Source organism: Balaenoptera borealis, assembly GCF_965194805.1.
Source record: "Balaenoptera borealis genome assembly, chromosome: 3".
In the NCBI taxonomy this organism is placed as follows: Eukaryota; Metazoa; Chordata; class Mammalia; order Artiodactyla; family Balaenopteridae; genus Balaenoptera; species Balaenoptera borealis.
In genome coordinates, this window is record NC_138866.1 from 112053612 (window position 1) to 112074192 (window position 20581).

The 20581-nt window shown below is 49.8% G+C and overlaps 1 protein-coding gene across 3 annotated transcripts in view; it reads right to left on the reverse strand.

Moving 5' to 3' along the window:
• The window catches only part of DAPK2 (death associated protein kinase 2), a 128647-nt gene that overhangs the window by 14547 nt on the left and 93519 nt on the right, over positions 1 to 20581 (reverse strand). For all 3 annotated transcript variants that reach the window (XM_082383376.1, XM_082383374.1, XM_082383375.1), the window contains exons 5-9: positions 11759 to 11888; positions 5743 to 5791; positions 4997 to 5023; positions 2025 to 2177; positions 953 to 998 (exon numbers count right to left, since the gene is read on the reverse strand). In XM_082383376.1, coding sequence (XP_082239502.1) covers positions 953 to 998; positions 2025 to 2177; positions 4997 to 5023; positions 5743 to 5791; positions 11759 to 11888 — 405 coding nt within the window. The remainder of the gene's footprint in view (positions 1 to 952; positions 999 to 2024; positions 2178 to 4996; positions 5024 to 5742; positions 5792 to 11758; positions 11889 to 20581) is intronic.

Sequence of the window (20581 nt, forward strand, 5' to 3'; positions counted from 1 at the left end):
ACTCCCTAGCTCTGTGGTCTGGGCCCAAACCTGGAGGGCCCCTGGCCTTCCCCATCCTTCAACAAGCAGATGAACCTGGCCTTCTCTAGAGCGCTCCAGCCCTCCCTGCCCTCCATCTCCCGTGGGCCTCTGCCCCTTCTCATCTGCACCCTCAGATCATCCTCGCCAGCTCTCCCATTTAACAATTTCAGTGAATGGGAAGTCTGGTGACATCCCTGGGAGCACACATCTCATCAGTCAGCAGAACTAGGGCCAGAATCCCACTCTCCTGATTCCTATCCTGCCAAAGTGCTTTTCACTGGCACTTTACTGTGCCTAGACTGCAAGGCCCTCTGAAAACCCAGCAGCTGGAAGCCCAGTTACAAGGCGGGTTAGGCAGGGAGTCACCTTTGTGTCCCCACCCTCCCCAGAGAGAATGGAACTGCCCTGAGGAGTGGCTACCTCTCTCTCCCAGCAGGCCTCCCCCTCAGAGCCCCACTCCCTGAAGTCTCCAGGGGCCTGAGGAAGCCAGTGACCTGTTTGAGTGTCACCCTTTACTCAGAACTTCAAAAGTCAGAAACAAGGACCCCTGGTTACAAAGTTGAGGTTTTTTAACTGTCATTGATCTCTCTCTACAACTGAGGAGTCCTGATTTCTGCCTTGAGAATGACAGTGACATGTCCTCTGACAAAGAACCCTTTGTAAGATGGGCCCAAAGAACAAGGAGTTCAACTGACATTTGTGAAGGTTTCATTTCATAAGTCACCTGAACACGTGAAATAGAAACTTAAACTTGTAGACCTATTTGAACAAGCCCAGACCCTTGGAAGCCCCCCAACTAGCTTTTGTCCGTGCTTGAGGGTCAGTGTTTCAAGCAAAGGCCTTTCCATAGGTCCCCTGCATCTGGCCGCCCCAGGCAGCCCTGGCGACAGAGCAGGGACCTGCTCACTGGAACTCATCACTGTGCCCTTACCGTGATCCAGGGGTGTCTGAGAGCCTCTTGGATCGTGAGCCGTTTCCTGCAACGAGGATCAGAAAACAGTGACGATTCATGAGAAGCTGAGGGCAACAGTCTCCATTCTCACTCTTCTTAGACCTCCTTTTTGGCATTCTTCAACCACTGCCATCAAACTAGAATAATAAGGGATGCAGAGGTGGCTGCATTCTCTGCATTCCAGAGTAAGTGGTCCAGGAAGACACCTCAATAAAATGACATCACATAAACCCTCATCTTTGGTCCCAGAGTTGAAGGGGCCAACACCACACAATGGAAGAGTCACAAATGCTCTCCACTGCAAAACCTTTGGTCTCTGTTTTTCTGTTTGCCTCCCAGATCCACTCTGCCCTTCCCTGCTCTGTACCCACGTACGGTGATCCCACCTAGCACTGATCTTCAATAGGGAAATCGGGCCCCTGCACTTTGGAGGACCCCGCTCTGCCTCTCTCTAAAATCTGTGGGACCAAGAGGATATGGTCTTCTAAAGTCTGTGGACCTTACCCCTGCCTCATCTAGGCCGTGCTCTGGGCACCCAGCACCCTACAAGTCCTTGCCCATCTCCTTCTTTGATCGCACAGCCACGGGGCTCACCCTGGGCCCTGCAGAAGGTGTGGCATTAGCAGGTCTCCTATTTTCCCACTGTTCTGACCCCTCTGGGCCCACTTCCGCCCACTCCCATCCTGAACTGACTTGAAAACCCTGCCACTTTCCTTTTTGAATCCTAGTTCCAGGTGGCTTTGGGACAGACTGCAAAAGATAATGAGCCCTAGAGAAACCCAGGCTGACTTATACACACACACACACACACACACACACACACACACACAGAGTTATTTGCATTTCAGCAGGAAAAGAAACCAGAAGGACTTGAGGAAACAAGATGAATGCCAAGTCTTGACCAGTCCACACTCCTCAGCACCTGCCCAGATTAGACCACAATGGTCGATGATAGCCCATGGCAAAGCAGGGACAGACGGACACGTCTTTGGGAGAGGTGGCAGGAGAGGGTCAGTACCTGAGAAGCCAGTGCCCTTCTCTGTCCTCTTACCGGGTCTCTTTAACCAGAAGCTTCCGAATGAAGTCCTTGGCCAGCTCGCTGGTCTGGCTGAAGAACTCCTCATCAAAGTTGTAACTCACTGCTGTGATATTTGCCAGTGTGTCCTGCTTCGTGTCTCCCAGAAAAGGGGATGCTCCACTGAGGCTGGGCACACAGAGAGGAAACACGTGACTGTGGGAAAGTAGATGAAAGCGGGGGTGACGGACTCAGGGAACCCTGACTCGTACTGCTGCGTGGGCATGGGAGGCTCCCCGCAACGCTGCTGCCCCCTCTGGGGGGGCCAGTGAGCAACTTTTCAAATGAGTCCAATTCAATACACTTTATGGAGCCCCTGTGACAGAGGGAAGTACCTGTGATACAGAGAAACCGTGTCTTCAAGGGACTCGAAAGAGGAGGGGAGACAAACAGAGAGCCCTGGCTCTTCATAATCCCCAGCAGAGCACAGAATAAAATAGAAGGCCAGACAAAGGGCTGGGGGAGCACAGGACAGAGGGGAGGTCCAGAGCAGGCTTCATGGGAGAGCTGACATTTGCATCAGTTGTGCCCTGAAGAATGAAGAGTTTGTCAGCAGTCACAGAAGGAGTTGGAGGGTCTTCTAGGCTAAGGGAGCAGCTTGAGCAAAGCCTGAGAGGTGTGGCAATAGATGGGCCGTTGGGGACCGGAAGGGTGAGTGATGTTCCCCTGCAGGGTTTGTGGGGAATGTGTTGTTCAAATAGTGACTCCTGAATCTACTGTCTCCTGACGCATATTCCAGATGTGCCATTGTCCCAGAGGTCCCTGTGCCCTACCCTAACCCTCCACGCGCTCCCTACCTTGATTAATGATGTCACTTCATGAACGTACCCAAGCTAGAAACACAGCAGTCATCTTTGACTCTTCCTCCTATTCCCTCACCATTTCTATTGGTTCCATTTCCTAAATACCTCTTAAAGGTCATCCCTACCTCCACTGACACTTTCTTGGGATAGTGAAAGCAAGGTACCCTGGAAAAAAATCTGATATTTCAATCCTGGATTTGAATCCCAGCTCTGTCACTCATGTATGAACCTAGGAGAGTTACTCAACCTCTCTGAGCTGCAGTTTCCTCATCTGTAGACTGAAGAAAATAAAAGTCTCCACCTCACATGACTGTTGTGAATAAATATATATAAAATGTTGAAGAATAAATATATATAGACTGTTCCGTGCAATCCTGGCCCATACTAAGAACTCTGGAATTGATGGCCATTATTATCGTCATTGTTAGCACACAAAGAACCCTCTATGACTCCCTGTTTTCTATAGAATCACATCTAAACTGCTGAGCAAGGCATCAGAAGTTGGTCCACACGCTCCATATATTTCACCACACTTACCAAGCTCACTGCTCCCTTCCTCGGCTGGGACAGCCCTTCCTTCCCTTTCCACCAGGAGAATTCACCTCATTCCTTCTAGCCCAGTTCAAATCAATCTCTCTCACTTCTCTGTCTCCCCCTCCCCCTCTCCCATTCAACCTTCTGCAGGCCCAGCAAACCAGTGGCTCTCCCATCTGTGTCTCACAAAGCCATGTTCATACCTAAAGGATAACCTTGGTCCCACTGGGTAAGAGTTCGCCGTCTGGTGTCTCCCACACACACAGGGAGCTCCAGGCAAGCGGGACAGATTCTCCTTCAGGTAGTATCCTGAGTGCCTGGCACAGTGCCCGCCATGGAGCAGGCAGTCAATAACCTGTACGGAATTCAATGAGCTACAAGAAGATTGTGTGCCCTGGAGACACTGGAATTCCATACTCTTTTAATATGGAAACCAGAGTTCTGAAGATATCAAGGTGTCAAGAGTCAACATCTGAATATTCTGGCTCTAATCTGGAACCATACAGCAATGCAGCAAATTCTCTCTCTCTGCAAATTCCTCCTTCAGATTCCTCCAGGGCTTTTAAAAAATACTGATGCCCAGATCCCACTCCTAGCGATTCTGATTTCATAGATCTGGAGGGGGGTCTGGGCCACAGTAGATATTGAAAGGTCTGATGTGCAGCCAGGGTTGAGACCCTCTGCTGCAGCTTGGGGGACAGGATGGGCGGGGCGGGGGGGGTTGTCTACCACATCGCACAGAGCTCCCAGTCCAAGGGGAGTCAGAGGGATGCTTTACAGGGATGTTGAGAGAGTTGAGTGCTGGTGCCCCATCCTTCATCCCCTCTGGCTGTGGGCTGCCTCTTACCCAGAGTGCCATAAAAATACCATTTTCCAGGAGTGCTGTGAGAGGAAACAGTTGGGAAGTACTGATGAAATGAACACCAACTGATCAGCCGTGTCTGTGTCTGAGCAGTGCCGGGAAGTTTGCACGTCGGCTTATTTAACCCTCACAACACACCCGTGGCAGGAAGTTTGTGATTCCTACTTTTCTGATGAGAAAAACAGGCCCAGAGATTAAGTCTCTGCCCCAGGCCACAGAGATGGAAAGTGACAGGTCCACTACCGGATGCAGGAAATCTCTGCTTAAGCACTTAATACTTCGGAGACAGGAAAGAGAGACTCTGGGGAAAAGGGAAGAGAGAGAATGTGAGAGCAAAAGGGATCTCGAGAGAGGCAGGGGAAAAGGCAGAGAAAGAAGAGGCAGGGTCAGGAAGGGCGTGGCAGCTTGAGGGCTGTCCCCAAGGCTTCGGAGTGAAAACTGACATTTTCACAGGAAACCTGGGTCTGGGAGAGGCTGAGCGGTGGATCCCCGACCACAGGAGGGATGCAGACACAGGATGGAGGGCTGCAGGCTGCTCTCCTGGGGTCCTGCCCAACCCCAAGCCCAGGGTCAACTGTATGAAATGGAGCTGAGAGCACTTAGCCTCAGGTTTGCTGTGTGGCTCTAACACATCTGGTCACGGTGGGCACTCAGGAAATGTCAGTCTGTCTGTCTGCCTGCCCCCTCTCATCCCTCCCGCTCCCCCTGGATCTGAGCCGGGTCAGAGCCCCGGGATCAGTAATACTCACAGGATGTAGGTGATGACGCCGATGCTCCTGTAAAACAAAGAACAGTCAGGTCAGGGCTGCGTGGCTGTCGGCCCAGACCAGCGAGGGACTCCCCACACGGTTCTGAGGGCCCTTGCACGGCAGCCCCTGGATGCCATCTCAAGTCCCACGCCCCTCCCCACTCCGCTCTTCAGCAGCAGCCTGGGACTTGTTTGGAGTCATCAAGCTCTGGACGTTGAGCCCAAGGACCCAGGTTCAAGATCAGACCCCTGCACATGCAGGCTGCGATGATCACCTCTGAGTCTCTTTCTCCTCTTAAAATGAGGATAATGATAACTACCTCACAGGACCACTGGGAGGATTTTAGGAAACCACGTGATCAAGCTGCTTAGCCAACTGTAAAGCATGGTTCACATGAAATGAGCCCCATCTGTGCAGAGAATCCATCACTGCAGTTATTCCCCCCGGCCCAGCACAGCACCTAGAACATAAGAGGCTCCCGGTGATCACTTGCTTGACTGATGGAATGAGCTACTGTCACTACCATCTTTATCGTGGCTGCAGCAGGCCTCGGGTGAGCCTGCACCTCCAGCCTCACCTCTCCCCTTGTTCTCTGCCTCGGCCGTGTGCTAACTGGCCGCAGGTCCAGCACACCCAGAGCAGCCAGAGGCTCTGAAAGGTCAGTGTGAAGGAAGAGGTTTTCACGGTCAAGGGGGATGTCAGCCAGAGCCGTGGTCTGGGCCACCTGGGCGGCCTGTACAACTTACCACATGTCAGCCTCCAGGCCCAGGGGCTCATAGTTCACAATTTCTGGAGCTGAAAGAAACCATGTTGAAGAATCAGCAGGGGTATGAAAATGAGAAGAGATGATCGTAAGGCATTTTAGGGAATTGGGTGCCAAATGTCTCCATCCTGAATCCTCACTAAGGAAAATCAGAGAGGCAGATGGGGTTAATCTGGGTCTAAGGATTTTGAGGAAGGGAGTTGCCTTTTATCCTGATAGTGAGGAAGACGGGACAAAGGGACTCCTGGAAAAGGAAGAGGAGGGTGGGGAGAGGAAGATGCGGGAGGGGACAACGGGGCCTAGAACAAAGCCTGCTTTAGAACTCTCTGCTGGAAACCAGTCAGGTCAGCGCTGGAAGGTGATGGAGGAGAAAAGGAGGCAGAGAGGGAATCCACACTCCTCTGAGTCTGTCTGAAAGAGGGCAACTCCCACCTGAGGAGCAGGAGGACATTCTGGTGGCCACTGAGGTGAGGAGCCTGAGGTGCCCGAGGGGCATCCAGAGGAAGATGTCCAGGAACAGGCTGGGAATTGCAGGTGGGGGTGGGGTGGACCAGAGCCATCACACAGGCGGAAACAGGAGCCGTGCGAATGCTGCCATGACCAGGAGAAGGTGCAGAGTCTAGGAAAGAAGACTCTACCCGGGACAGAAGAGGACCAAATGGTGCCTGGTGATCAAGCCCATAAGCCCCGGAAAGCAAGTGTTGAATTTCACACTCACTGCAGTGCCCAGAGAGTGCTGAGTGTGGGCAGTGGAGATAAGGGTGCAGACGTCTCTTTAAAAAAGCTTGGTGATGAACTAGAGAAGAAAGAGAGGATGATAACTAGAGAAGGGAGAGGGATTGAGACTTTTTAACCACGAATGGAAAAAGGTGGGGAGGGGCTTCCCTGGTGGCGCAGTGGTTGAGAGTCTGCCTGCTAATGCGGGGGACACGGGTTCGAGCCCTGGTCTGGGAGGTTCCCACATGCCGCAGAGCAACTGGGCCCGTGAGCCACAACTGCTGAGCCTGCGCGTCTGGAGCCTGTGCTCCGCAACGGGAGAGGCCGCGATAGTGAGAGGCCTGCGCACCGCGATGAAGAGTGGCCCCCACTTGCCGCAACTGGAGAAAGCCCTCGCACAGAAACGAAGACCCAACACAGCCGAAAATAAATAAATAATAATTAAAAAAAAAAAAAAGAAAGAAAAAGGTGGGGAGTGGGAAAGGCTAAGTTTGTTCATCTAGAATAATATCAAAACCTCTGCATCTATAGGATGTGCCCCCCATCCCACCCTCCCAGATGCAGGGAACCACTCTCCTGGCTTCCTTTTCAGCTTCCTAAAAATGATGCCATACTGCATGTGATCTACTGTCACTTGACTTTTTTTCCCCACTCAACATGATGCTTCTAGCATTCACTGAATGTTCATCCATGGTTTTTCATCTTCACTGCTATATAATAGTCCATTGTGTGACTATAGATCATCTTCTAGTCATTCTCTTGGTGATCATTTGGATGGTTTCCACTTCTTTTATTCTTTTATTATATTATTATCTTTTATTGGAAAAACATTGTTATGAAATTTTTTGTACCTGTCTCCTGAGACCCACATGAAAGACTTTCTCTAGGACAGTGATATTCAAAGTGCAGTCTGCAGGCAAACAGTCTGCAGACTGTCACTGGTCCTGACAAGATATGTACAGAAATTGACAGTAAGCATTTAGAGACTTGCATAGCAATTTGACATTGCTGGGACACTCAAACTGTGATCACTTTTCTAGGAATTTATTTTTATTGTATCTTACTGAACAAGCAGTCCAGGATAGACTTTTTTTTCAAGTGGTTCACCATAGAGAGTTTGAGGAGCACAACTCACTTTCTTTTTTCTTTTTTTTTTTTAAATGGTTTGTGAAGTTTTGTGCTGGAGATTTTTCTTTTTTTTTTTTAATTTTATTTATTTATTTATTTATTTATGGCTGTGTTGGGTCTTCGTTTCTGTGCGAGGGCTTTCTCTAGTTGCAGCAAGTGGGGGCCACTCTTCATCGCGGTGCGCGGGCCTCTCACTATCGCAGCCTCTCTTGTTGCAGAGCACAAGCTCCAGATGCGCAGGCTCAGTAATTGTGGCTCACGGGCCCAGTTGCTCCGCAGCATGTGGGATCTTCCCAGACCAGGGCTCGAACCCATGTCCCCTGCATTGGCAGGCAGATTCTCAACCACTGCGTCACCAGGGAAGCCCACAACTCACTTTCTAGTGCTCATCTGCTCGATATACATACACACTCATTTCTGTCCTTCAGGTGCTTTTGTTTGTCCATTTTCATCTGTGTTTTTCATCTTTTCTTGTCTTTTTTTTTTAAATCGCTTTTTGTTAGTTTTCTTGTTTTTTTCCCCAACTTCTATTTTTGTAATGGCTACCCCTGAGACTTTACTATGAATATCAAATAAATTCTAACATAAATCAATATTTTGACCCTCCTCTAACAATACAAGAAACTTAGAACACTAATTTCAAGTACTCTGTCCTAGCTAACATTATTTTCTTCAGTTTCTAGTTCTTTTTTTCAATCCTACAATTAAAGCTTCATCATTACCATCATCATTATCATTATTTAGGAAAGAAAATAATTATATTTGCCTAATGTTTTACTGATTTCTTTGCTCCTATTACTGCTTGCATTGAGAACTCCCTTCAGAGTCATTTTCCTTAATTCAGAAATACATCTTTTAGCAGTTCCACTAATGAAGGTCTACTGGAGGTTAACTGTTTTTATTGTTTTGTCTTTTTTGTTGTTGTTCTTTTTTGTTTTTGCTTTTTTTCTGAATCTCTTACCTTCATTCTTGAAATATAGTTTCTCCACAGTTATGGGGTTTTTATTTTTCCTCAGCTCTTTGGAGATTATATTCTATTGGACATTGGTTTCCATTGTTGTTTTGAGAAGTATGCTGTCAGTCCAGTTATTGATTTTTGTTTTTTGTAGGTAACCTGTCTTTTCTCTCTGGCTGATTTTTAAGATCGTCTCTTTGTATCTGGTGCCCTGTACTTTAACTATAATGTGTCTAGGTATAGAGTTTTTTTCTGATTGATATACATTGTCCTTTCTGTATCTGGGGATGCATGTTTTTACATTAGTTCTGAAAATCCTCAGCCGTTCTATTCAGTTATTGCTCCTGTATTGTCTTTATTCCCTCACCCAGGAATCCAAATAGACCTATGTTAGCCTTCTTATTTTAAACTTATTTCACTTATCCTCTCTTTAATATTTCTATATCTTTGTCACTCTGTGGTATTCTAGCTGATTTTTTCCAGCTCAGTCTTCCAATTCTTTAATTCTCTCCTCAGCTGTGTATAACCTGCTGTTTGCCCCGTCCACTGAGTTTTAAATCTCAATAAGTATATACTGAATTTCTTAAAGTTCTATCTGGTTCTTTTAAAAATTTGCCTGGTCATTTTTGAGTCTCTTGTTGCCTGCTCATTCTTATGAGTCTACCTGTTATTTCTATATACATTCCATTTATTTTATAGTCAACATCTGATAATTTTAATATCCTACATCCTTGAACATCTAAATCTTGCTAGTCTCTGATAAATGCTGATATGTATACTTGCCTTTAGGAGAGGTCCTCCTATTGAATATTCTTATTGCTCACAGCTCCAGCTCTATGTTCATTTCACTCGATTTTCAAGGTAGGACAGGTGATGCTGAAGGAGTTACTACACTTAAAGATTTATCTTACTTCCTATGAGTCCAGAATTGCATGAAAAATAATATTTTTCTCAAGCATCCAGTTTTATAGTGAGAGGACCTTTTGGAAGACCTGGTCCACCACACTCCCAGAAGCTGACACTTCTTAACCCTGGTCTCAGGTTAAAATTTCAAAGAATGGTGGGAATAGGGAAGAGTGGCTATAACCTGTGTTCAGGGATCTTGGGAAAAGGAAGTCATCATAATTTGGTCAGGGGCTTAGAGAAACCACCCTATATATCTGTAAGGCGCAAATAAGACCAGTTCTGGGCTGGAGCTGTGTCACACTGGCTCACAAGAGTCAACTGTGTGCATCTTTGCCCAACTCTGAATTCAGTGACAACATGTTGGTAGGTTGAAATTGGCAGATGCTATTCAACCTAATTAGAGTTGTATTCTGTTTTGTGTTGAGACCTGGTTGTTAGACATTTACCAGTATACCACTGGGAAAAACCCTCCACAGTCTGGCTCCGCCCATCAATATCCCACTGACACTGCCAGCCCGTGTAAACCCTCTGATCCATCTAGAGTGGGCAGTGAATGGTCCCTGATAAATGCACTCATTCTGGCCCTTCACCCCTGCTGTGGTACCTCTGAACCCAGGACATGCACCTCCTCTACCCTGGCTCCTTCCCAACCCCCCTTAGATCCTCCCACATCCACAGCGCCAGCACTTTGTCCCTCACTGACTCAAGGCCAGGACTGATCCTACTGACCTTGTGAGAGTGGATATCTTGTCTGAACAGTCTTTCAGAGCTGTCTATATCACTCCCTTTACACTTAACCACATCCTGTCTCGTGTCACCTTTTCCAGGACTGCCCTGAATTTCTACTTGAACCATTTATTATCATTCAACACTTGCTATGAACTTAAATAAACATGCATTTTTACCACATATGTGAATGGCGGGCAGCAACTGCTATCTTGGATGAAGTTTGAGACTAGACACCTGCACCCCAGGTTCAAGTTGGCCCTGCCACCAACTCACTGTGTGACCCTGGGTGTGCCAGTCTGAGTGTGGCTTCTTACCGTCACTGTGTCCCCAGTACCTAATATCTGTCATTTAGTAAGTGGAGAATAACCATTGGTTGACCTTAAGTCAAATCCCCTAGCTCTCCGAGTCCACATTTAAACTAGATCAGGTGATCTGAAAACATCCTTTCAGCACTCTTATTTGATGGTTTGATGTCTTGTTTCCAAAACTAAATTGTACGCTCCTTGAGGGCAAGGTCTTCGTATAGATACAACGTGGTCTAATGGAAAGAGCACAGGCTTTGATGTTGGATGTATCTGTTTTTGAATCTCTGCTCTACCACCTACCGGTTGTTTTGCCTTAAACAAGGCACTTGATGGAGAAGACATTTTCAGCCTGCTTCATTAGATCCTATAAGGATTAATTTAGACAATGTCTGTAGAGCACCAGGCATGGTGCCTGGCACACAGCAAGGTTTCCCTGTCAGGGGGTCTGTGGGGCCTCTGCAGTTTCATTCCACAGTGGCTGCAGAGCTGGTATGTGTGGCCTGAAAATCTATCAGGGTGGATGTTCTGACGCATCCCGTCTTCCTTTTTGATTAGACTGTGGTCAGAAGTTTGAGCTCCCAGGCTTTGAGGAGACCATTCCCTCCCTCCATCTCTAAGACCACTCCAACTCCCAAAGCAGAGAGGTGTTGGTTCTGAACTCTCATTCCTTTCCCCTCTGCAAAGCTGTTTCTTTATGACCATCCCCCCTCCCCCCAACCTGTGGTGCAAGTCCCACCAGGCCTGGGCCAAGGCTGAGAGCCACAGAGGGAAGACAGAGCCGCCAGGGCTCTGCTGGAGCTGGGCCTCCTGTGCGTGAATGAAGGCCAGGCACACAGGAGAGGCAAGCAGGTGAATCTGGCATCTGGCAGATGATTTCCCTTCTGTTTTTCAGGAAATCAAAAGCTACTCCAGAAAAGGTTGAGTTTGTGGGAATGCAAGAGGGCGAGGTAATTTTAAATGTTCATAATCTCTTCTAAGAGCAGGCAGTGGAGCCAGCTCTGGGAGGATTTAACTCTGCAAAGGCCTCTAGCCCCACCTGGCCTCTCACTGCCCCACTGGGCGCTCAAAGCCAGCACCTGGACCCTCATCCAGAGGCCAATGAGACATTTCCTTCCCCACCCATTAGATTTCTAGGGGGTCTCCAAGGCATCATCTCTCAGCCCACAGGCCACAGTCCCAGACGCAGGGTTTGCTACTGGGATTTCTCTACCTCTTGATCCCAGATTCTCAGTTGGGAGAGAAACAGGTCTAAAACTCACCAACAAATTCTGGCGTCCCAAAAATGTTCTTAAATTCAACTCCATCTTCTATTTCATGAGCCAGGCCAAAGTCAATCAGCTTGATGTGTGGAATGGGAATATTCTTGTCCAACAACATAATGTTTTCTGGCTGGAGAACAAAAAAAGAGAAGAAAAGGGATAAAAGAAAAGATGGTAATTAAAGCCCTATTTTATGTTTTTGCTTTGGTTTTGGGGTGGGGTTTGGTGTTCTTTTTTGGGACACCAAAACCGCATAAGCACTTTCTTGTTTTTGTGTCCTCAGTCTTCTCCTGTGAACTCAAAAACAGCCACAACGCCAAGGGCAAGGCCTGGGTTTTACCAAACCTGCTGCTGACAGCAGAACCAGACTCTGGCTTTAATCCTGTTTCTGTCTCTGAACGGCAGATCCCTTTAATGCAGTGCCTCTGTTTCCCCATCTGTCAAATGGGGCCAGGGAGATACTTGCAGCGTTTCCTGTAAACAAAACCACTGCCTCTCTGGGTGTATGTGGGTGGGGAGGGGCACTGCAACGTAGCCTCACTTTACACATGGCTTACTGACCTCCATCTTCCTGACCACCTCTTTCCCCCGGCCGGTCAGCTTCCTGTGGACAACACCCCCCTCCTCTAGACTAACGGTGTGGCTCACACTTCTCTACGTTTAACTAACATTGGCCCTCGGTGGGACACAGGAAAAAAACACCTAATTTCCAGGGAAAATACCAGCTGCCCAGACTATTCCCAGCCCAGTAAAACAGCTGCCAGATCTAACACAATAATGGGGGGGTGTGTAGGTGGGGGGACAGCCCTGCCCTGGCCTCACTCAGCCCAGGCTCCCAGTGACGCTAGAACAGGATCCTGAGCCCAGCCTTCTCACTCCCACCCAACCACTCAGGGCACTCAGTGGGTGAGCAGTCCCTCTGATTCATCTTCTTTCCTCTTGCCCCTCACCAGGACCATCCTAGATCCCATTCAAAATGGAATGCCTTGAAAACACACATCTACACAAAAACCGGTACACAAATGTTCACAGTAGCATATTCATAATAGTCCCAAAGTGGAAGCAACGCAAATATCCATCAACTGATGAGTAGGTAAACAAAATGTGGTACATCCATACAGTGGAATACTATTCAGCCATAAAAAGGAATGAAGGCGGAGGAAAAAATAAAAAGGAATGACGTACTGATACATGCTACACCGTGGATGAACCTTGAAAACATGGTGCTAAGTGAAAGATCAGTCACCAAAAACTGCAGATTATACGATTGCATTTATATAAGATATCCAGAATAGGCAAATCCACAGAAACAGAGTAGATAAGGAGTTGCCTAGGACTAGGGGATTGGGGAGTGACTGCTAATAGGTACGGGGTTTCTTTTGGGGGTGATGAAAATGTTTTAAAATTGATTGCAGTGTTAGTTGTACAACTTTGTAAATTGTAGACTTTAAATGGGTGAATTACATGCTAGGTGACATATAAATCTCAATAAAGCGGTTTTAAATCAATAGATAAGTAAATAAATAAGTGTTTAAGAAAACTGAATGTCCCTGTGTCTCAAAGTACTGGAGAATTTCCCACCTTGCACTTTTGCTCTCATCATCTGCCCTACCTGGAAAGCCTCTGCTCAATCTCTGCCCACTGAAATCCTAGCCAGGCTTCAAAGGCTAACTCAGTCCACCTCTTCCTTGAAACCTTTCCTCAGCAGCACTGAGTCTTCTCCCCCCACCCACAGACGTGAACCCTCCCTCCCCCGGGGCCCCTTCATGCTCATTGGAACCTTTCTGCTATGACAGTTGTCACACTCTCTCTTGTCCGACAGTCCTCGATGTCTGTCCTCGATGCCCTACTGGACCCTCAGCTGGAGGGAGGATTCAGGTCTTTGCATCTCCGCCCCCGCAGCGCAGAGCTCAGAGGCGGGCAGGTGGAGGGTGGCCCTAAAAGTTGGCTGAACTGAATTCTGAATCTGCGTTGAAGACACCCCAGGTGTCCCCATCCCGAACTTCCCGGCTCCCTGGTCTCTGTGACCTCACTTCACAGTGGCTGGAAACTTTCACTCAAGTGAGTTGGATGAGGAATCCCTCCTTTTTTTTTCCTTTTTTAAAAAAACAATATAATATGTTTCCTTTTGCATTTTAAAAGTGTGTTTATTCTTTTCCCCCTCTGGAGATTTCTCTCAGCTTATTTTGAAAATGTGTCAAAGTCCTTTCCCAAGGCAGGGCAACTCCTTACACTCTGCAGAAAGGAGAGTGAGGGCAGGGGGAGGTCAGGACACAGGATGCAGGCTGGGGGCCCCCTCCAGTGCCCTGACCCAGCCCTCTGGTGGCTGCCCAGGGACCCCAAGCATGCTGGCACCACATGTGGTGAGCTGCACCCTCCCCGCTGCCCACCATCTCCTGAGCAGGGGGCTTCTCCTCCCTCCATTCCACCACGTTCCTCAGCCACCTTTTGGGAACTTCTCTCTTCCTGGGAACGGCCCTGAGGCTTCTCCCTGGGGCTGAGGGGCCCGGCCCGGGTCCTCCTGACCACCACCCAAAACCTGCTGAACAGGGCTGGGAGCCGCAGTGGACAGAGGCAGACACACTAGCCCTGGTGGGCCCCAAGACTGGGGGGCAGTAGGGACGGGGGGCAGGGACCCCACAGGAAGGAAGGAGGAACAATTGGAGGCAGGATTCTCCCAGGCATTCCTGGAGAATCCCTGAGAGAATCCCAGGAGATTCTCCCTAAGAAGTGAGAAGCGTCCTTGCCTCGCATCCTCTCACCTCGGTGGCCCACAGTCCAGGGGAAACAGCCTCTCCACTGGCTTGTGAGAACCTCCGTGCAAGGCCACGTTTTCTCACCTGAGTCTCATCTGTCCCCTGCCCCGCCCCAAGAACCTATCACACAGCAGGTGACTGCTCCCCTGCGTGGGCCACTCTCCCTGCACTGTCCCTACCCCCAACCTGGCTAATTCCTATTCACATTTCAGCAAAAATAGTACCTCCTCCAGAAAGCCACCCCTGCTCCCCACACCCGCCACTTCCCCAGTTCCCATCAAACCTTGCACTTCCCCTATTTCAGTGCTTTTCCCACTGCCTCGAGCTTGTCAGTTTACTGACCTGTCTGCCCCACCGGGCTAAGAGCTTCCTGAGGGTTTAACTCCTATCAACTACCCAAAGGTTAGCATAGAGCCTGACATCCACCAGGTGCTCAGTAAATGTTCCCCGAGTGAAGACAGGCGCCATTTAGTAAATCCCTACAATGTGCAGGTCCAGTGCTAACCAGGCACATGACATACTTTATACCTCACTGACCCTCTCACTACCTTATACGGTGGGTGTTTATCATTCCTCTTTCTTAGGAAAAGAAACCAAAACTGAGAAAATACTGACTCATGGACCAGGGAGTTTAACCTCTACTTGTCCGACTCCAAAGCCTGTGCTCCTAACCACTAGACTAAATGGTCCCCCTTCCCTGCTTCTCGAGGGTCCTGGGACTCTATCCCAGGAAGAAGTGGGAATGCAGCTTGGGCCTAGCAGCCTGGGGCAAATTCGCACCCTGGCTCAGGCACAGCTATTTTCTTGCCCCGACACCTGTTTCCCATCCCAGGATGCCTTTCTTCCTGTGATGCTTTCACCCTGGTGAGCAGCCCAAGCCCCGCCCTTGGCCTGGCCCTTGTGCTGTGTCCAGAGACCCAGAAAGAAGTGTCAGGACCTCCTGGGCTGAACCTCCTCATTTCAGTGAGGAAACAGAGGTCCTGTCAAAGAGAGTCCCAAGATAGGTCTGCATAAAGTGATGGGGGTCTAGGGGTTTCAGGCTGGGAGGTGGCCCCAGTACAGCAGGAATGCTCTGCTAGGTGGCGGAGACTTGGGTCCTTGTCCCCACCTCACTCACTACTCGCAAGTTGGATCATTTGGACCAGATGCACCTTCAGCTCAGACCAGCCCTGACTGGGAGTACACAGAGGTCACAGGCTCCCCGCCACCAATGCTTCCTACTCCCTGCCCAGGCTACCAAGGAGATTCTAGGCTGGCCAGGGGATCTGGACCCCATATCTGCAGCTTCTCCGACTTTCAGCAAGGCTTCCTTCTTGCTATCCCAACCTCCAGTAATAATCTGATGAGGCAAGGAAGCAAGGCAGGGACTGACATTTACTGTACATCTACCAAGGCAGGCATTGCGCTAGTGCTCTACGTCATCCTTGCAGCCACCCTGAGTGGTAGGTACTATTATCAACCCCATTCCACAGATGAGGAAACAGAGGCCTAGAATGATAAAGCATGTACCCAAGGTCCAACAGCTCATAATGGCAGAGTCAGGATGAGCTTCCCGGGAAGTCCAGCTCCTGCTCTCTCCACCACAGCACCCTATTTGGTTAAATATCTTCAGTGGTCCTCCTGACAACCAGAGAAAGTCCAAATGCCCTGCCTGATAGTTGAGGCATCTGAGCCTCTGCACTTTCCAGTCTCACTGCCCATCACTTGCCTGCACCTGTCCTATATCCCCTCAGGATGAGCATTACCAGGCCCAGGACGACATCTCTATTCCATCCTTTACTCTGGCTCTTCCTCTTGCCTAGAATGCCCTTCCTACTCTTTCTCACACTTTCAGAGCCTATCCCCTATCTCTGCCTCCTTTTATTCCCTTGCTTTTCAATGAAGCAGCCCCTGACCTTGTGCTCTAACCCCCTCAGCACCGAACATGCTTACGAGTGAGTGGCCCTAGTTGCAGGCTGTCTCTCGTATCGTGATGCAGTTTTCCGGGGTGGTAGCCTCCTTGGGAAAATTTCAATCAGTTTTAAGGTTCCTGGCATCCCCTATGGTGTCTTGCATCCTGCATGTTTCATAACAATTTGCTGATGTGAACTGAAGGAATTGGGGGCTAGTGGCTCTTCCGTTTCTGCACCATGGAGGCCCTCGACCACTAGGGGCGCCCGAGAGCACGCCTCCCCACAGCGCTGGTATAGGGCTGCCATCAGGAGGGAAAAGGGACTCAGGGAGGGTCTGAAGGGTGGTCTGAGGGCAGCAAAGAGGCAGTTCCCCCAAGGGTTTGGTCTAAGCTTCTTTGCTTTCCCGCTCCCCAAACAGGGTAGGGTGGTGGAAAAGAGCCCAGGCCTGGGTATTGGGAAATTCCAATTTCAACTCCACCACCCAAGGCTGTGTGAGCTTAAGCAGGCTACTTCCTCTCTCTGGGCCTCTGTCTCCCAACTCCAAAATAGACCCTGGATGATAGCCAAAGCCTCTTCAAGCTCTAGGCCCTGTAGCTGCCAGGTGGCACATCCTCCAAGCTGGCTGGGCCAATTCCCTCTCCTCTGGGCCCCAAGGCAGGACCCGCAAAGCCTCAGGTCTCCTGGTTCCAGGGCAGGAAGGAAAAGCAGACTGCCAAGCCAGACTGCCCTTGGGATAGTGCGAGCCCATCCACACTCCCTCACTCCTGTCATTCTCCTCCAGCTTTATTTACTTCAACCAAATACTTCACCCACACACCTGACGTCACCTCCAAAGCATGGCTGGAGGAGGGGATCACGTTTCCATAGATGCTGCCACTGCTGAGCCCAGGGCCCAGGGCGTAGCCACCAGGAGGTGAAATTTTCCCCACCTGTTAAAATAAAGCCACCAGCTCAGCCCATCAGGCAGACAGCTGTGGGCCAACGTGCCCTTTAGCAGCCCAGTGGATCTGGCCTGAGGCACCTACTATGGTGCCATCTGAAAGCTGATCCTCCAGGGGGGACCCTTGTCGGGTGATCCCTACTGGCCTGGTACAGCATGTCTAAGAGTCCCTGCAGGAAGAAGGCAGCCTCAGGGGATCTATGAAGTAAGGTGCCAAAGATCAGAGCTTAGAGTCAGGCCTGGGTTCAAATTCTACCTCTACCTCTCACAGTGAAACCTGAGCAAAGTCACTGGACCTCTTGGAGGCTTGGTTTCCCCATCTGCAAAATGGGAACACCTACCAAGGCATACAGTGTTCTGAGAATTCAGGGAGATGGTCCATGTAAGGAGCGGTGCCCAGGGAGATTTCAGAGCAGGGTGGCTATGTTTGCTCTCTCCTTTCAGGGATGCAGCAGTGACAACAGTCATTCCTGGGAACTTTACTGAATCCCTGCTGAATCTGAAGAACACGCCCTTCGCAGACCTGCCTCCTCCCCCACTCATCTTCTGCTTCCCTCCCCCCATCCTGTTTCACCCCCAGACTCACAATGTTGGGGCTGCAAGGGACCTCAGAGACCGTTTAGTCCCTTCATGCTGCAGAGCTGCCCAGAGAAGTCAAGAAACTGCCAAGGATACCAAGCAAAGAGCAGAGCCCAAGTCTGCTGACCCTCAGCCCAGTGCCCTCTCCAGGTGCCTGCATGGCCTGCCCATCACCAGGTGAGGCTGCTCAGCTCAGCAGAGCTGGGGCCCAGCCAGGTCTGTGCTATGGGGACAAGGAAGCTGTCTAAGAACCTTCCCTGGAAATGTCAAGCACAGTCCCAGGTTATTCAGCAAGTGCTGGGCAACCTGAGAAAGCAGGGCCGCATGCTGCCAGGCCTCTGTGGGCAGGTTTCCATGGTGCTGCAGCAAATTCCCCTCCGCCACCCCCCAGCACACTGTAGATGAGACCACAGGCAGCCCTTCCCCACCAGGCTCCAGTGTGGCCCGGGCCCAACATCCACCTTCATCGACATTCAAGGCCCTCCCACCTCTGGACAGCACACCCTCTGCTACATGCCAGCGGACCTTCATCACCCCCACCCCAACCTGCAGTTCACTCTGCTGGAATGCCTTCCTGACAAGCTTCCTCCCCTCTCACCACCCAGCTCCAACACTTCCCCACTGGAACATCTTCTGTGACGCCCCCTCCCTGCCAATACACACAGCTAGTTGTTTCTACCCAAGGGCCTGCAAGGTACACGGACATACCTCTGGCAGAGAATCAACTGCACTACAACTACTCCCTTACATGTCCTCTCCCCACTAAGCTGAGGCCCCACAGAGGAGGACAGGGGCTTTGCCTCTCTTTTCCATCCCTCGCACCCAAGAGGGGCTGCAATGTAGTAGGTGCTCAGGAACGGTTTACCAGGTAAAGGAATGAAAGAATCGGTGCAGTCATATGTGCGTCTCTTGCACAACCTGCTTTTAGGGAGTCAACATAGATAATGACTAAGAGCCTTAGAACCTGGGTTCGAATCCCAGTTTTGCCATTTACCAGCAGTCTGACACCAGGCAAGTTACTTAACCTCTCTCAGCCACAGGCTTCTCACTTGTAAATTAGGAGTAACAATAAAACCTACCTCAAGAGCGTTACTAAGAGGATCAAACAAGGCATATAAAGTGGCCTGTAGCCGTTGTCATCATCACCGTGCTTATTTTCCTGATCTTGCCGCTCCTTTCCAGAGGTCTTATCATCTGCGTATTGAACTCTTACCCATCTTTCCAGGCCCAGTCAAAATGCTATCTTCTCCAGGAAGCATCATCTGAATACCCAGCCCAGCCCTCCTTCCTTCTCCCAGCTCCACACTCGTGCAGCAATCTTGACCTGCAGCACCAAGCACTGCCAAGACCTTTATGTGTTAGTCTTGCCTCCCCCACTAGACTGCACACTTGCTGAGGGCAGGGCCTGCTCTTCCTGTGATCCCAAAGGCACCCAATCTGAAGTTTCATGCATAGCAAAACCTACAGCACTCAGTTTACGAAGCGTTTACACACCTCTTATTTGATTCTCACTGAGGCAGGTACTGTCATCACCCCATTTTACAGATGAAGAAGTCAAGGCTCAGAGAGGTTAAACGCTTGCCCAAGATGCCTTAAATGCTTGCCCAAGATGCCTGTGTGCTCTCCCCTCTCCCATGTTGCCTCGCTTCCTCTAGCTGATGTAAGGGTGCCCACTTAGATCACCCCTGCCGGCTGGCAAAGTTGGCATTTCCATCTCGGCTCTGGTAACTCACCAGCTTGCTGATCCAGTTCCATGGTTTTTTTTCTTTTTTTTTTTTTTTTTAACTGATGCGTTCCTCTTTTTTTTTTGGCTGCATCAGGTCTTAGTTGTGGCACATGGGATCTTCGTTGCGGTGCACAAGCTCCAGAATGCTTGGGCTCTTCGTTGCGGCGTGGGTTTCTCTCTAGTTTCAGCACTCTGTAGTTGTGGCGCACCAGCTCCACAGCACGTGGGCTCTGTAGTTTGCGGCATGCAGGCTCTCTAGTTGAGGCGCACAGGCTTAGTTGCCCCGCAGCATGTGGGATCTTAGTTCCCTGACCAGGGATCGAACCCTTGTAACCTGCATTGGAAGGTGGATTCTTAACCACTGGACCACCAGGGAAGTCCCTCCAGCTCCATGTTTTTCCTAGAAAACACACATCTTAGGGAAGGGCCCCAACCCAGTTGCACTGAATTTGTTAAACCACAGCTTCTGGACATTCACTCGCGGCCTGCTCCTCTATGGGAGGCTGCTGCATGGTTCTAGAAGCCCTGCCTGGTAAAGTCAGAGAAAACCACTACCTACTGTCTCTGTGCTCTTATTGGGTAGAGGGAGGGAAGTAAAAATTCACTTACAAGGCCATTCTAGGACCACTGGATTTCAGCCTTGGTCCAATCAGCAATGCTGGCTCTCTGGTCTGTGCCACACGACAACCAGCATTTGCCTTGCGCTCTCCCCACACATCACCTTATTCTTCACAGCTGCCAAGCTGTGGATGGCCGGAGCCTCCATTTAACCAGTGAGGAACCTGGGCCTGAATCCAGGCATTCTGAGCCCCAAGCTGTGCTTTGGGGCCCATCTGAGCTAGTTACCCATTGGAATCCCCTGGGGACTGTGTTAAAAATACCAAAGCAATTAAATCAACCCACCAGGAGTGAGGCTCCAGAATTGGTTTT